The sequence below is a fragment of the Lynx canadensis genome, chromosome B3 (genome assembly GCF_007474595.2).
Source record: "Lynx canadensis isolate LIC74 chromosome B3, mLynCan4.pri.v2, whole genome shotgun sequence".
In the NCBI taxonomy this organism is placed as follows: Eukaryota; Metazoa; Chordata; class Mammalia; order Carnivora; family Felidae; genus Lynx; species Lynx canadensis.
The window spans coordinates 9,515,872-9,531,909 of record NC_044308.2 but is presented as its reverse complement, the minus strand read 5'-3'; the positions used below and the strand labels follow the sequence as shown (position 1 = coordinate 9,531,909).

General features: G+C 43.2%; 1 protein-coding gene across 11 annotated transcripts in view; it reads left to right on the top strand.

Annotated features, from left to right (window-relative positions):
• Positions 1-16,038, top strand: part of AKAP13 (A-kinase anchoring protein 13) — a 337,945-nt gene that overhangs the window by 235,365 nt on the left and 86,542 nt on the right. For all 11 annotated transcript variants that reach the window (XM_030317452.2, XM_030317451.2, XM_030317446.1 and 8 more), the window contains one exon: positions 4,606-4,742. In XM_030317452.2, coding sequence (XP_030173312.1) covers positions 4,606-4,742 — 137 coding nt within the window. The remainder of the gene's footprint in view (positions 1-4,605; positions 4,743-16,038) is intronic.

The window sequence follows — 16,038 nt, the reverse complement described above, 5'->3', positions numbered from 1 at the left end:
CTGAGTCAACAGCACCTTTGTTTACCTTCACAAGTTTTACTGACCTGCCGTAAAACTTACCGAGTCCCCATCGACTGGTCTTTGTAGAAACAGTTTAGCTGGGGGTGTCTCGCATAGTACTAAATTGAAAGGCACGCTGTCCACATCCTAGGTCTCCCAAGAGTTTTCCTCCGGATTCTCAGCTCTGACTTCACTCCAAAGGAAATGTTGGAGACAAATACGAAAAGTGTTTTTTCTCCAGTTTTGTCTCAGATGGTCGTGTTCAGAGTCCCTGCCTGTTACAAGATTGACCCTATTCACAGACTTAGCTGACACTTCCCTCACCCAGCCCCCCTAGAGTCTTGTACTTAAAAGTATACTACTCACCATATCTTGGGCTGTTGTGGGCATTTTCCAGAAGTGTCATTACTCCCAACCATCCAGACAGCAGAGCTCTCTGCTGTGGAAGGGTTAAATGAGGCTGTCTGACAACTTGAGTGTTCACAAGGAGTTTCTTCACACACTAGAGTTTAATTTATTCACTTAAAGAAATGAATTTTGAACCCCTGAGCATTTTTCCCAGGACATCATCTTGAATTTTATTGACTCTCCCTGCCCCCCGCCCCACCACACAAACACACTTGGCCTTCTTAGACACTTGTTGACTTCTTAGAGTCTTTTTAAATCTCACTGTAGCAAAATCTGAGATCTGGATTGTGCTTTGGAACTTCAGACCTGAGGTTTTGATTTTAGGTAAATTGTTTGGTGAATTCTGGGTACTTTGGATCTTAGAGATTTCCTTTACTTTATAAACACAGTTCAAGAGATCAATAGTGTAAAAACCAAAGAAGATAATATGTTTTAAAATCACTTTGGATATTCTTCAACTCTGGATAAATACAAATTTATTTAACTACGAATAAATACAAGTGCATTACGATTAGCATGGTTCAGCAAATGCGAGTGGGCGCTGCTGGTAGGCTTTCCTCCCTTTCCCTACTGTAATTTGTTTGCCTATATATAATTTTAAACCCACATGAGTAGGGAGCATCTTAAAAATGACACGTTTTGCTAGCTTTTAAAGAAGCTAATGTCTCAGGACACAGAAGTTTATAGGCAGAATTATGTATGAGTCATAAAATAGGACTGGCTCACCTCAAGGTAATGTCCGTCCTGGATGCTTGTTACATCACTCAGTATGGGTTAGTGAAGCCTTAACTTCATTAGATGTGTTTATCACAGGCCTGCTGGGTGCTGAGGGGCAGAGTCGTGGCTACTATTTGTATAAATTATTTCTAACTGTCACTACAGGTATTTGAGGGAGGTACAGTCATCCCATTTGATTGGTATGGCAGTGGAGACTTAAGGGGTTAAATGACTTCTTGCCTGGGATTTTTGTACTAAAAGTAAGCAGACCTGGCTCTAAGGCAGATAGATGTGACTCTCAAACCAGCCAGTGTTCATTGTTCTTGCGTATACCTTCACGTGTTACTACTCCATGTTATTCGTTAGGAGAGGGCGTGTGAGAAGACATACGACACAGGGGGTAGATTGGCTTTGCCTTTAGGGCCCCCCTCTGTTTGTGGGGTTGCATAATGGCTTATGGTCATTTTCTCCCCCTAATCCCTTGTTTTCATACCCTTCCCCACCTCACTCCCCCAACTCAACAGTCAGGATTGTATCACACAGCGGAGTCTTACCCCAGCTCGATTTGTGCTCCCTTGTAGTGCTGGCTCGGATTTATTTTCTGGGTGAACTCTTCCTACCAGGGCCGAATCTGGATATTCCCCGTGAATTTTCCATTAGAGTGTCTCAAGTTGGTTTGTTTTCCAGTCTGGAATGTGGACGTGGTCTATTTGACTGCCCGGTGGAGAGTCGGCAGCTCAGCATAGTTGCTGTGACAGCCCTTTCTTTTCTTGGCCAGCCCCCTGGTTTCCCCTCAACCATGAAGTGGAGTTTTTGATTTTTCCAAGTGGGGAAAGAGGGAGAAGTAGAAAGGTTACACCCACCTACTCCGCCTAAGCTTGTCCATACTCTCCAAAATGGGGGGGGGGGGGGGGTTGGGTCGAGAATACCCATGATTCCAAGTCTTGTAGAGACAGAGCCTATTCCCACTGAACTAAAGACTCAGAAATAGCTTGGACCAAGATTGAAATGGATTGAGGTCAGTTTTTTTCTTCAACTGAAACATTCTGAGATTTATCTGTGGATCCTGTAGCATCATTTGTGTATTTCTGTGTTGAAATTGTCTTCCTAATATGTCTGTTTCTACTACAAAGTTGCATACTATCCCCCTACCACCACCATGCAGGCGCACACACACACAAACACAGACACACACTCTCTCTCTCTCTCTCTCTCTCTCTCTCTCTCTCTTTAAATGTCTCTTTTTATTTGGATAATCCTCAGTACCTAGTCAAATGCCCTACTAGGAGAAAAGGTAATTTTAGTGACCAGTTTGTGACCTATATTCCAGTGTGTTGCTCCTTTGACCCTTCCTCTAAGATTCCCAGCTAATTCAGGGCAAATAATTTATTAATGATCAATAATTAGCTAATTGAGATAAGAATAAACATCCTCTTCTCGTTATCCCTCAGCATACATACACATACAATTATTGTCCCAACATGGACTCTGAGAATTAAGAGAGACACTGGGGGTTATCTGGTGTCCCATTTCCTTTCTATGTGTACATCTTTTCTGAAACCTCTTGACAAAGTCATTCAGCCTTTGTGCCACCCCTTCTGGTGGAGTGACAGTCATTACTTTATGAAGCTGCTAACCCATTGCCCAGAAGCCTAGAGTTAAAGCTCTGTGGTTTCCACTCAGTGGGCTTTTTGTTCTACCTCTGGAACAGCAAAGAACAGATCTGCAACTGCCCTCAGACTCATTTTTTCCAGCTCCTGTGCAAGCCACATGTATATCAATGGTTTCCACTGGCGTGACCTCGTTACCATGCGTGCATTTCTGTCTATCAGTGTTTTTTATTTTTATTTTTTTTTAAAGAGAGCTCATGAGTGGAGAGGGAGAGGAGAGAGAGAATCCCAAGCAGGCTCAGTGCTCAGCCCGGGGCCTGATGCAGGGCTCAATCCCATGAACCTCGGATCATGACCCAAAATGAAATCAAGAGCCAGACACCCAACACTCAGTGACCCAGGCGCCTCATATCAGTTCTTTATCTAAATGTTATCTAGGACATGGCGCCTGGGTGGCTCAGTCGGTTAAGCACCTGGCTTCAGCTCAGGTCATGATCTCCCCGTATTGAGTTTGAGCCCCGTGTCAGACTCTGTGCTGATAGCTCAGAGCCTGGAGCCTGCTTCAGATCCTGTGTCTGCCTCCCTTCCTCCCCCCCACCCCCACCCCGTCCCTCCCCGGCTCATGCGTTGTCTCTCTCTCTCTCTCTCTCAAAAATAAACATACATTAGAAAATAAATAAAAATAAATGTTACCTAGAAACAAACAATCCTGTCGGTGAGTTCTAGCCGTCACATAGTGGCAGGACTGTTTCCATTTTGGACTTGGGTATACTGTCTGTTCATAGAGTCTAAAACCGTTGTGGTTTTTTTTGGTTTTGCTTTCACCTTGTGTTGTCAACTCCTCTTGAATCTGCCTCCAACCAAAATTTCCAGGTAGCGTTCTCATGAACTGCTAGGTAGTCAGCTCGTCTACTATGTTCCTCATCACCTAGTATCAGCTGCAGGGTTGATACGTGTCTGACTGAATCACACAGAAAAGTGCTAACCACAATGGAGATACCACACTCTCCAGACTACTTAAAGGAGGTTGATACCTACCTATTAATTGACTTTCTTTTGGGCTTTTGGTTTTACCACATACATATGTGTTTAATTCTGTTGCTACCAGGTCATATTTTGTTTACAGAATTAATAGGAGAGAATGGGTTAAATACCTTGCTAATTTCAATGTACTAAGTCTTGAGAATTCCTTGATAGACAGTATAATATTTCTGTCAGGGCCTCCTCCCTCTTGTTTACCAGAGTCCCTGTGCTAATTATTGAACTGAAGACAGATTCTACATGATACATTTTTCTTCATTAGTATATTTCCCCTCTCCCCAGTGTCATCTGTTTAAGTTAGAAAAATAATTGTATTTCTTTTCTCACTCAACAGAACCCATAAGTGTAATACGCTGATATTTATGTTAGATATGCTCCCCCTTTGTCTTTTATCCCAATATTTGATAAGTAACAAGTTTCCAGAAAGAACTTAACGTCTTAGAAATTGGCCATAAACCCTATCTCATAGTTTCCTAATAAAGGACTTCTGATTTTGATAGCGAAAGAAAATACTCTCTAATTACCAAAAGGAAAAGATTGCCACTTAAATATCTAATACAGATGGAATTATGGTTCTAAATTACCATTTTATCTTTTTGTACCTTTTGTTTACATGGGAAATTCATGGTTGTCCTGTAGTAATGATCACCCTAGAATTGGAATAACCAGAGTTGAAAGCTACTAATTTGACTGTGTCCTTTACAGCTTCTTACTACTGGGGGAACAGAGAGGTTAGTTGGTTGACTTAAAAGGCTACTTGCTGGAATGAAAAGAAAGTAAAAAAAAATTTTTTTTTTTTACGTATTGGTTGAATACATTTTCTATTCAGGATGTGACAGCTTCCTGGATGTTGGACTGGCCAGAGAGTGTGCCTCAAAACCAGGTGTGCTCAAACGAGAATCCGGAAGTGACTCTGACCTCTTTCAGTCACCCAGCGAAGAAGTGGACAGCATCATCTTCTCCAAGGTACAGTCTACCTCGGTGTGCAACTCGTGCTGGTCGGTAGTGACCCTGCTGACCGTACTGAGCGTCTCCCCCACTCTGTATGATCATAGAAAAGTGTTATGTCCTCCCTTCTGGAGAAGGGAGCTCCAGCTTGCTGGGGCTTAGAAAAAGGCATTGGCCATTTTATCTTATGTAGAATCGTGGTTGGTTACATGCAGGTTTTAAAGCCTAAAGAAATGGAAGCTCCTTTGGTGTGAATTAAATCAGACGACAGTGAATTCTTCTGAGTGGGCAGGAAGGGACCACAGCTAAGACTGCAACACGTCATGTGTGTAAACCAACCATAGAGTCATTTCTGATTAATGTGTTTAGGCTTGAAGCTCGCTGCTGAGCTTGCTGATGTCACCCCTCCTCATCTAGCTGCTTAATTGAACTTTCTAGATCTCTGTGAGGGAACCCAGACTGTCTTCTCCCCAGTGGAAAGCCAAGCCCATGCTCATGAGTCACCTTGCGTTTTCATTTAATTTGAGGCTCTCTGAGGGGGTGGGGGATGGGGGCGGTTTGCTTTCTTTTGCTTACGTTTGTAGCTAGTTGCAGCGAGTTCTGTTTTGTCTCCTGAGAAGAATCTCGGGCTTTCCCACAGCAGGATCAGCAAGTGGTTCTCAGTCACACACCATGCGTGGTTGTCTCCATCGCGAGGGGGCGACGGGGCACAAACAAGGCAGCTGTGAAGACGCCTTTATGAAGGCTTAATGAGGACCCTGCAGAAGGGACCAGAGCAGTGGTGTTAGTGGGTGATGAGCTTCTCCAGCACGGTGTGAGGATGCTGTGTCTAAAAGTCACGGTAGAGACTTGGCATTCTGGGATTCCGGGCTGGAACGTAGTTAAAGCCTTTGTGGAGGTACCTTCAGCTGCTTTTGTTTCATTTTTGTCCAGGGGCTCTCTCGTGCTCACTTGGCCTCCCCTCTTTTCTACCTTCTTCCTTTACCTTGTGTGCACTGTCTCCCAGAGGTCCTTGGAAAACTGTGCAGAACTGCAGGATTCCTGTTCTTAATCCTAGCAAGTTGATTTAGTGGGTTCTATAAAGTAAAAAATGCACACTGGGAAGATCTGTCCTACTCTGAAGCTCTCTAGGAAATGATGATGTTTTTTGTTTTTTGATTTTTGTTTTGGAAATAACAGAATTTGGGTAATTTCCACTGTGATTTTGAGGTTTTCATTGTAAGGACTTCTGAATCTTCCCTACCCCCAAGGGGAATACCGTTCTGAAGGGACGTGTTTCTCAAAATCTATCACTTTTGTCTTGGGTAGACAGATGAGGTAGTATTTCTAAGTTCTAGCTTTAAAATCAAATCACTGACAGTCACTGAAACGGGGTCATGGATACATTCGGATTTGTTAAACATTTATGTGTGCTTGAAATTTTTCATGGTCAAAAGTTATTTTGAAATTGCAAAGTCTTCATTAAGAAATACTTGTCACTCCCCTCCTGGGCATCTGCCAGCTTGTCCCTGGGTGTTACCAGCTCTGCAGAATGATAGTTCTTTCTGGTCACTAAGCTGAGTGATTTCCCTAGCTAAAGAGAATTCAGATTTCCTGTGTTTTGCCTTCTTCAGACTGCCAAAAGTATTTACGAGATTGTTCATAAGAATGGCCACTGCTAGATTTGGCAGCTTTTTCAGGATGACTAGACAGATAAGATTGTTAAAAGCTGAAGCGTGCTCCCCAAATCGGCTTTTACCCACATTGCATCCCCGAGTGCCTCGGAAAAATCAGAAATGGCAGACGCACGGTGGTCTCTTCACGCACACGTGAGAATGTCTCATGGTCTGGGTAGAGGTCTGGAAGGTTCTTCATCTTAGTTGTCTCCACTTGACCAAAGTTGTTTGTGACCAGGAGAGGTTTTGCAGTAACTGTCTTGTCCAGCATTCATAAAACCAAGGGTTTGCATATGCAAGGAAACGGAGAGAGAGAGAGAGAGAGAGAGAGAGAGAGAGAGAGAGAGAGAGAGAGAGGGAGGGAGGGAGGGAGGGAGGGAGGGGCAGGCTAATACTTAACAAAGTGCTCGTCACTGAACTGAATGTTTTATATATGTGATCCCATTTCTGCTCCCAGAAGCCCTGCGGGGTGGGTGGTTTTAATCTCATGAAACTCCTAAGAAAATCCAGGCTCTGATTGGTCAACAAGTGTAGTCCAAATTACTCAGCTGTTCAGTAACAGAATGGAGACTTGTACGTAGGCCTCACTCTCAAATCTGTTTCCTTTCTGTTATTTTGCTCTCAATCTCTCAATACCTCCTTTAATAGCCAGTGATTTATTTCTTTTTAATGTTTATTTTTGAGAGAGAGAGAGAGAGAGAGCACGTGAGTGGGGGAGAGGGGCAGAGAGAGAAGGCGACAAAAGGCTCTCTGACAGCAGAGAGCACAGTGTGGGGCTTGAACTCAGGAACCATGAGACCATGACCTGAGCCAGAGTCGGACACTCAACCGACTGAGCCACCCAGGCACCCAAATAGCCAGTGATTTACACAGAAGCAGAGTGATGGCAGACAGGCCATCAGCAGCCTCCTTCACCGTCTTCCTCAGTGGACAGCCACACGGTGCACACTGTGAAACATCACCCGTCCTAGAATTCCTTCCCCTCTCCCTTGTCGAAAAAATCCTCCCTGGGCAACGCATCGCAGCATGCTTTTCTGTGCACTGTGAGTGATGCGTTAGGTCACTTCCTGCAGCCATTTGTGTGACTCTGACCTCACAGAGGTCTCTAGCAGCCTGCAATGCTTGTCACAAACTTTCCGCCTTAACTTTCTATGCCCACTCAATAAGCCTTCTCGTAAAGAGAACTGTTTGGTGTTAGGAGCTTTGTGATTACTCTTAGGAATATTTCCTGAAGTCTTCCTTCTATAGAGCAACAGCATAACATTTAGATTTTGTTTTTAAAGTAAGAAGAAATCCTGGGATTTTTCTGGACACTAGCTAAGAAAGAGAGATTATAAAATACACAATCTAGGCCACCCTGTTATCCAGAAGGTTAATTGAAATCCACAAACATACTGGTAGTTGCTGCCTCTTTTCCCTAAGAGATTTAGATAAAACGCTTACACCTTGTTTTATTTATCTCCAGGTTATAAAATGTATCCACAATTAAGAAAATCAGAGTAACTCCCCTAAGATGCTAAACCTTAAGGGAATATTCTTGCCTTCATGTGCTATGTAGTTTGCTCTCAAGTATTGATCACCAAGCCGAAAATTAACCTTCCAGGGATAAAAGTAGATATACCTACAGAATCCAAATTAAAAAAACTATTCTTGTTTATGCACAAGTTATTGTAAGTTCAGGACTGTGGAACAGCTTGCTGTCCCATGCTTAAGGTTCTTAGCTAAATTATTGCACGTAGCGGCACTTGGGTGGCTCAGTTGGTTAAGCGTTTGACTCTTGATCTCAGGGTCGTCAGTTCAAACCCTGCTTTGGGCTCCATGCTGGGTGTGAAGCCTGATGGATGGATGGATGGACGGACGGACAGACAGACGTAAACAGTTGGCACATAGTAGATATTTAAAATGTGAGCTGCTATTTTCCAAGGCACATGGCAGAGTGCCTTATATATGATATAGACAACAGTTTACAAATATTTAACAAATAAATTATTAAAAATTAAAGGACTAGTATTTTGACAGTATGAAACAGGATCCCTTCAGGTGTGGTAATAAGATATATAAAGTGTGTAGTTGTTTTTATATTTATACATTCATATGTTATATAATATTTATCCCTCTCTATATATCTGTGTATCACCTATGTAGTGTGACTTCTGGTTAAGAGAGCCAGTCAGGTATTTCCCCTCCCCCCCCCCCCCAGCATTTTATTGAGAAAATTCTGAAATATACAGGACAGTTGGAAGAGCTCGGCAGTGAATGCCTACCAGCCTGGCTCTCCCGTTAACTTACTATACTTTGTTACACAGCTGTGTATCTGCCCATTGTTTCTCCATCCACCAGTCCATCTAATTTTAATTTCTTGGATGTGTTTCTAAATAGGTTACAGATATCAGTCTACTTTTACCCCTAAATACTTAGAATTCTGTATGTGTTTATAGAGTTGTTGTTTGCTGGGGTTTTTTACATAAAATTTACACAAAGTGCGATGTAGCGTGAAGGTTATTATTCAGTGACTTTCCCAGTATTACTGAGTTACAATTGACAAAAACTATACATATTTAAAGCACACAAGATGATGTTTCGATAGACATATACATCATGAAATGCTTACCACAGTCAGGCCAGTGTATCTGTCACCTCAGAGTTACCTTTTTGTGTGTGTGGTAACAGCACTTGAGACTTAACTTTCCTCGCAAATGTCAAGTACATAATATCTGTAGTCATCATGCTGTACCTTAGGTCTTCGGAATTTATTCACCTCATAATTTTAGGTAAACTTTGTTCACTTTAGGTAACCTCTCTACGTTTCCCCTACCCTCCCACCCCCGGGTAACCATCATTCTGGCTGTTTGCCATTCTTAGATTCCATATAGAAGCGAGGTCATGTCATTCTCTGGCTTATTTCACTGAGGCTGATGCCTTCAGGGTCCATTCATGTTGTTGCAAATGGCAGGATTTCCTTCTATTTTAACTCTGAGTAATATTTCCATTCCCTATTCATCCGTGTGTGGACACTTAAGATGTTTACATGTCTTGGTTGCTGTGAATAATGCCGCTATGGACGTGGGGGTGCAGATAGGTCTTCAAGATGGCGGCTTTATTTCCTGTGGACACATACCTAGACATGGGATATTGCTGGATTATATAGAGAGTTCTACTTTTAAGTTTTTGAGGGACCGACATACTGTTTTCCATAATAGCTGTGCCTCAGTGACTTTTGATAAATTCATTTATCTTTGTAACCCAAACCCCCATATGGATAAGGCTATTACCATTTCTTTGGAAATTTCCTCATGCCCCTCCTCCATCTGTCTCCTCTCCAACCCCCAGAGGCAACAACTGTTATAATTTTTTCCCATCGCAGGTTAGTTTTCCTTATTTCAGAACGTCCTACAAATGGAGTATAAATGTTATTATTTCTGTTCGGTAAATGAGTGGAATTGATGGGCTGATACATCATTTATGGTAGGAAACCTGGTTTAGTTTTATAAGAAATTGCCAGGCCTTTTTCCAAAGTGGTTGTATCATTTTACATCCTCACCAGCAATATATGAGAATTTTAGTTGTTCCATGTTTTTACCAACACATATAATTGTTTTGTTTCAACTTCAGCATTTCTGGCGTGCACATAAGTGGTAGCTCATTATCGCTTTGACTTGCATTTCCTTGACAACCAGTGATGATGTTAAACACATTTTCATGTGTTTATTAGCCACTTAGTTATCTTCCTTTGTGAAGTGTCTGTTCACATTTCTTGCCCATTTAAAAAAAAAAAAAATGGAGTGTTGTCTTTTTGTTGTTGAGAAGTAGGTATTGTATATGTATCCTGGATACCAGTCCTTTGTTAGATTTATGTTTTGCAAATGTTTTCTTCCAGTATATGGTTTTCCCTCCTCACTTCCATAAACGTGTCTTGATGTACTGAATGTTTAGAGTTTTGATGAAGGGTAATTTATCAAATTTTTTATGGCTTTTGCTCCCTGTGTCCTGTCCTGTTACTGATTGGTCTGCCCCCAGTCAAGATGTTTTCTTTCAGAAGATTTATGTTTTAGCTTTTACATTTAGGACTGGAGTCCATCTTAATTTTTTAAAACATTTTTGTCATAGCTCTGTAGCATATAATAATAAGACTGAGTCCCAGTTATACTTAGAATCATCTAGAGAGCTTAAAGAAGAAAAAGAATCTGGGCCTTACCCCAGACCAGTTAATTTAGAATCTTATTACATAAGCTCACTGAACCACTGGTTTCTCATCTGTACAATGAGAGTAAGAATACCTACTAAATCAGTTTTTTAAATTTTTTTCTTTAAGTTTATTTTAAGAGAGAGATGGTGCGAATGGGGTAGGGGCAGAGAGAGAGGGAGAAAGAAACCGCAAGCAGGTACTGTGCTGCCGGCAGACAGCCCGATCCGGGACTTGAACTCACAAATCCTGAGACCATGATTTGAGCCAAAGTCAGACGCTCAACCAACGGAGCCACCCAGGTGTCCCTTACTTATTTACTTACTTACTTATTTAATTTTAGAGCGAGCATGCAAGCTGGGGAGAGGGGCAGAGGGAGAGAAAGAGAATCTTAAACAGGCCCCATGCCCAGCGCGGAGCCGGACTCAGAAATCTATCCCACAACCCTGGGACCTGAGCCGAAATTAAGAGTCAGATGCTCAACTGCCCGAGCCACCCAGGCTCCACAGTCTACTAAATCAAATATTAAAAGAATACGACTAAGTCACTGAATACAGAGCCCCACAGGTGGCAATACCCAGTAATTAGGACTCACATTTATGGAATAGTCATGCTGCATGTGTATTAAGTGACAGACCTACTTTCTCAAGCTGTTTGTATAGACAGCATCATTGTTGAGCCTTTTTCGTTAACTTTCATCTACCTCATTATTTGGCAGTTTCAGTTTTCTTCGCTTATGTGACCTTAAATTAAGCAAAACGGTATCCTTGGGTCACTCCATCAGCTCAGCTCCTGCCGCTGGAGTCCAGGCTGTCCGGCAGAGACTGGCGCTTGTGAAGAATAATAGTGCGCATACCTTGGTGTTACTTACTGGGCCCATTCCTTGCCATTTCTCTTGGACTGCTGGAGACTCTTGCTAGCCTGGTAACCATTTGCAGATTTCCAGGATTGCCTAAGCTGTAAAAAAGGAAGGATGTTGGTAGAGATGATGGTTTTTGTGTGTGTTTCGATCCTCCCACGTGCAGGAGGAAAACCAGTGATGGCAGCTCAAGGGAGGGAGGGTTCCCGTGCCAGTCTCCAGTATGGACCCAGTGTTCTTTCTCCCGGTACACTTGCTCCCTCACACACGGGCAACGCCCAGCCACCCCTTCTCTCCGTCTGCCTTTCTCCGTCCCCTTGACTTCTCTGCCACTCTCAGTACCACAACGTAGGAGAAAAAGACAACGTGTATTTAGCAGAGAATTGTTTTGGCCATCTGCTTGTAAGACTAGGGGAAGAAAAGCTATGGATTTTTTTCTAAAATAGGCGCGCACGCGCACACACACACGTATATATATGTGTTTCTTAAATATATTAAATGACTTTCAGGAACTTAGGCTGTCCCTCCTGACCACCTGAAGGAATGGTGCCATGGGACCAATTTAACTAATACATTGGATTTACATGGAGTCAAAACCAGGTTTTTAAACATGTACTAGTTAAACTGACCCCAGAGCACCATTTTTCCATACAATCAGGACTAATTTCCGAAGTCTCTGAAAGTCATTTAGTTAGCAGACATTTTAAAAACCTCTCTAAAGAAAGACTGACACATAACTCAAAAACCGTTAAGAATGGCTTCAAATGTCAGGCCTGGAACATTCTATTATGTGACAGAAGCCATAAGTTTTTCCCCTTTCTGATGTGTAAATGGAAAAACAGCATCCCTAAAACGTGGTACTTTCTGTGAGGAGAGGGGAGAATGATGGAAGTAACAGTTCTCATATTCTGATTTGGCAGATCCCTTAAGAACTAAAGCACAAATAAATTCAGTGACTGGAAGGGAATATTGAAAAAAAAAAAATCAGACGTTTAAAAAAGCCACTTGTTTTCCCTGCTCATGATTAAAAATAGTACCTTGCAACAGGCCTTATATCAAGGTCTAGCCTCTTTATTTTATTTTATTTTTTTTTAATTTTTTTTTCAATGTTTATTTATTTTTGGGACAGAGAGAGAAAGAGCATGAACGGGGGAGGGGCAGAGAGAGAGGGAGACACAGAATCGGAAACAGGCTCCAGGCTCTGAGCCATCAGCCCAGAGCCCGACGCGGGGCTCGAACTCACGGACCGCGAGATCGTGACCTGGCTGAAGTCGGACGCTTAACCGACTGCGCCACCCAGGTGCCCCAGGTCTAGCCTCTTTAGATGTAAAGATCATCATATTAGATAGATAGACGAAGTGAAAAAGTGGCTTATCCACAGACACATGCATAGCTATCAAAAGTCTCTGACCACATTCCCAGTGTGGTTTCTGGTTCCTCCAGGGACTGCTTTCTGTTTCGCCAGGATAGTGTGAAGACTTGATGAAGCCATGAAATTCTCTTGAGAACACTTCAAGTCTTGGGAAAAAGTAACTCAGAGCCTTCTTTAGATTCAGTCCGGCATTAAAGAAAACCCATCCACCTCAGTACTTAAGAAGAGAGATCAGTGATTTCTGAGTGTGTCCTATTTTTCCCTTTCTCGGGTAATAACCACCAGCTCATAATAAGAGTTGAAAGTTACAATAAGAATACTTGAGTGTGAGAATACTACACTCTGTGCACATCATTCTTACCAGGAGTCGCAAGACTAAAGAACTCATGTGTACTGTGGGGGGGGGAGGGGGTAGTGGGAGGGGGTGGGAACACCCTGGTTATTTAGTTTTAGGGATTTGTTTGTTTGTTTGTTTGTTTATCAGAGTTAAAAGTACACACCAAGAAACATCTTGGCACACATTGAAACAACGCTGTGTGGAGGACATACCCCGGACAGGGTATCAAAAGGCCACCAATAACTTCCCCACCTTGTTTTCATGTCTCACAGAAGGGTGGATGCTTGTTCTTTAAGTCTCAGGTCGGGGAAGTGCCAGGGCGACCGCAGGCCTTCTTTCAAGGCGGCGCGGCGCCCTTCCGAGACCAGCAGGTGCCAACCTGAGCAGGGCCTGTTCCTCTGTCCGCATGGCACTTCCTGATCGGGAAGCATGGATTCATAAGAATATATGATAAATGGCTAAATGGAAACTTCAGCTCCTTTTCATTTCCTTCGAGGCCTTGCCTGTGTGCTTTAGGACGGGCTCATCCCACATTTCATTTTATCATTCCCGTTCTGTCCCTTGGCACTGTTCCGAGAACTAGAAATCAAGCAGGGGACAGCTGCTGTAACCACTTAGCACAGATCGGGTGGCTCCAAACAACATAAATTCTTTCCTTCACTGTTTTGGAGGCAGGAGGTCCCACAACCAGGGTGTCAGGGGCTGCTTTCCCTCGGGAGGCTCTGGTCGGCGCTCCTTGGCCGTCCTTGGGTCCGAAACCCGTTGCTCCAGGCTCCACCCCCCGGTGTGTCTCCTGTGTCTCTTCTGAGGACACCACGGCCACCCTACCATCGTATGACCTCATCTGAACTAATGACCTGTGCAGGACCCAGTTTCCAAATAAGGTCACGTTCTGAGAAGGACATGAATTTGAGGAGGAGGCAGGGAGAAAGCTGGCATCCTGAACTTGGAATTTGTGACCATTTACATTGTTCCTCTGGAGAGCAGTCCTCACTAAAAAAGAATAGTGGATGATTTTATTAAAATTTTTTTTTAGTGTTTATTTGGGGGGGGGGGGTGAAGGGGAGGGACAGAGAAAGAGGGAGACGCAGAATCCGAAGCAGGCTCCAGGCTCTGAGCTGTCAGCACAGAGCCCGACGCGGGGCTCAAACCCACGGACCGCGAGATCATGACCTGAGCCGAAGTCGGACGCTCAACCGACTGAGCCACCCAGGCGCCCCCTACCCACCATTGCTTTTAAGCGTCCAGGCCAGTATTCTCCAATAGAAATACATTATGTTAGTGTAAACTTTCTAGCAGCCACCTTACAAAAGGACAGCAGGAACAGGTGAAATTGATCTTTAAAAAAAATTGTTTTTAATGTTTATTTACTTTTGAGAGACAGAGAGAGACAGAGCGTGAGCAGGGAAGGGGCAGAGAGAGAGAGAGGGAGACACAGAATCTGAAGCAGGTTCCAGGCTCCGAGCTGTCAGCACAGAGCCCCATGTAGGGCGTGAACTCGTGAACTATGAGACCATGACCTGAGCCAAAGTCGGATGCCTAACCGACAGAGCCACCCAGGTGCCCCTTACTTTAAGAGAGAGATAGAGAGCAAGCGGGAGAGGGGCACAGAGAGTGGTAGACAGAATCCTAAGCAGACTGACAGCACAGAGCCTGATGCAAGGCTCGAATTCACAAACAGTGAGATCATGACCTGAGCCAAAGTCAAGAGTCAGACATTCAAGGGACTTAGGCACCCAGGCGTCCGTCCCTTGATGATTTTATTTTAAAATAATACCTACCCTATTTTAGAATCAGTTTGGTGAAAGCATCATTTTTTTTTTTTTTTTTTTTTTTAATACTGTGGCCCAGTGAAGGACACACAGGACTTTGCTGATACGGACCTCGAGATCTTATCCTTACAGGGTTTCTTAAAGATGATCAGAACAGGGCAGTTTTAGTTGAAATCGCCCTGGGTTCACATCCTGCTGCTGCTGCTCCTCACTGGGAGGGCCCGAGAGCCCATCTGGATCCCAGTGACCCTCACACCTCCCTGTCAGTCTCAGCCCTCATGCATCATTTAGGGAGCAATTAACTGAGGAAGCCGGATGCCACAGAGTGAAGAAAAACTCCTGAGAGCTGACAAGATTCAGCCCAAACATTATAAAGAATGTTTTGAAGTGTTAGCGTAAACATTTGAAAATACTCTTCTTCTAGAATAGATAGGTCTTGTTTTCTATTCCAAAGCTGAAAGTGCTCATTAGTTTGCATAATTTTTAAAATCTTTCTCAAAGAACTGTAAGTTTCTTTACTCTTAATTAAAGCTTTGAGTAGACTGGCTAATTAGGAAAATGCTGTAAAGAAGGAAAAATAACCACAGAATGGCTTTCCCTCATCCCTGCTCTCTAGCCTACAAGAACACAATAAAATAAAGATGCTAAGACAGTTCAGTGCCCAAATCTGAGAGTGGGATCATGCGTCTTCTAAATACTTCTGTGTATCTTCTGGATAAATTCATCTTTTGAATGTCAGAGTGTTCATCTTTCTCTCAATGTATGTGTTGTGCTGTGTGTAGCAAACAGAGGACTGTCAGGTTACTTGGGATCAAAACTGTACTGTTGCAGGCTCCAGAAGTTGGCCGGGGAAAAGAACATCATCACTCACTAAAGACTCCATTGCCAGGACTTGGTTATTTTATGTGACATTTGGCTTGATAACACTGCCAGTTCTGTGTGAAAGGAGGAAAAGGAATCGAGTTCTTCTAGTCAGGCATTTGTGGCCAGAATATGGGCTTTTTGGCAGACCTTAGGTAGGGTCATAAGCAATTCTGCATTTTGCAAAAGGACCCTAAAAACAATTGCAGACTTGCTTTTGGAATATCGACTTCAGAACGACATTATTGTAGCCAAGCAGACAACCTTGTTTTTAG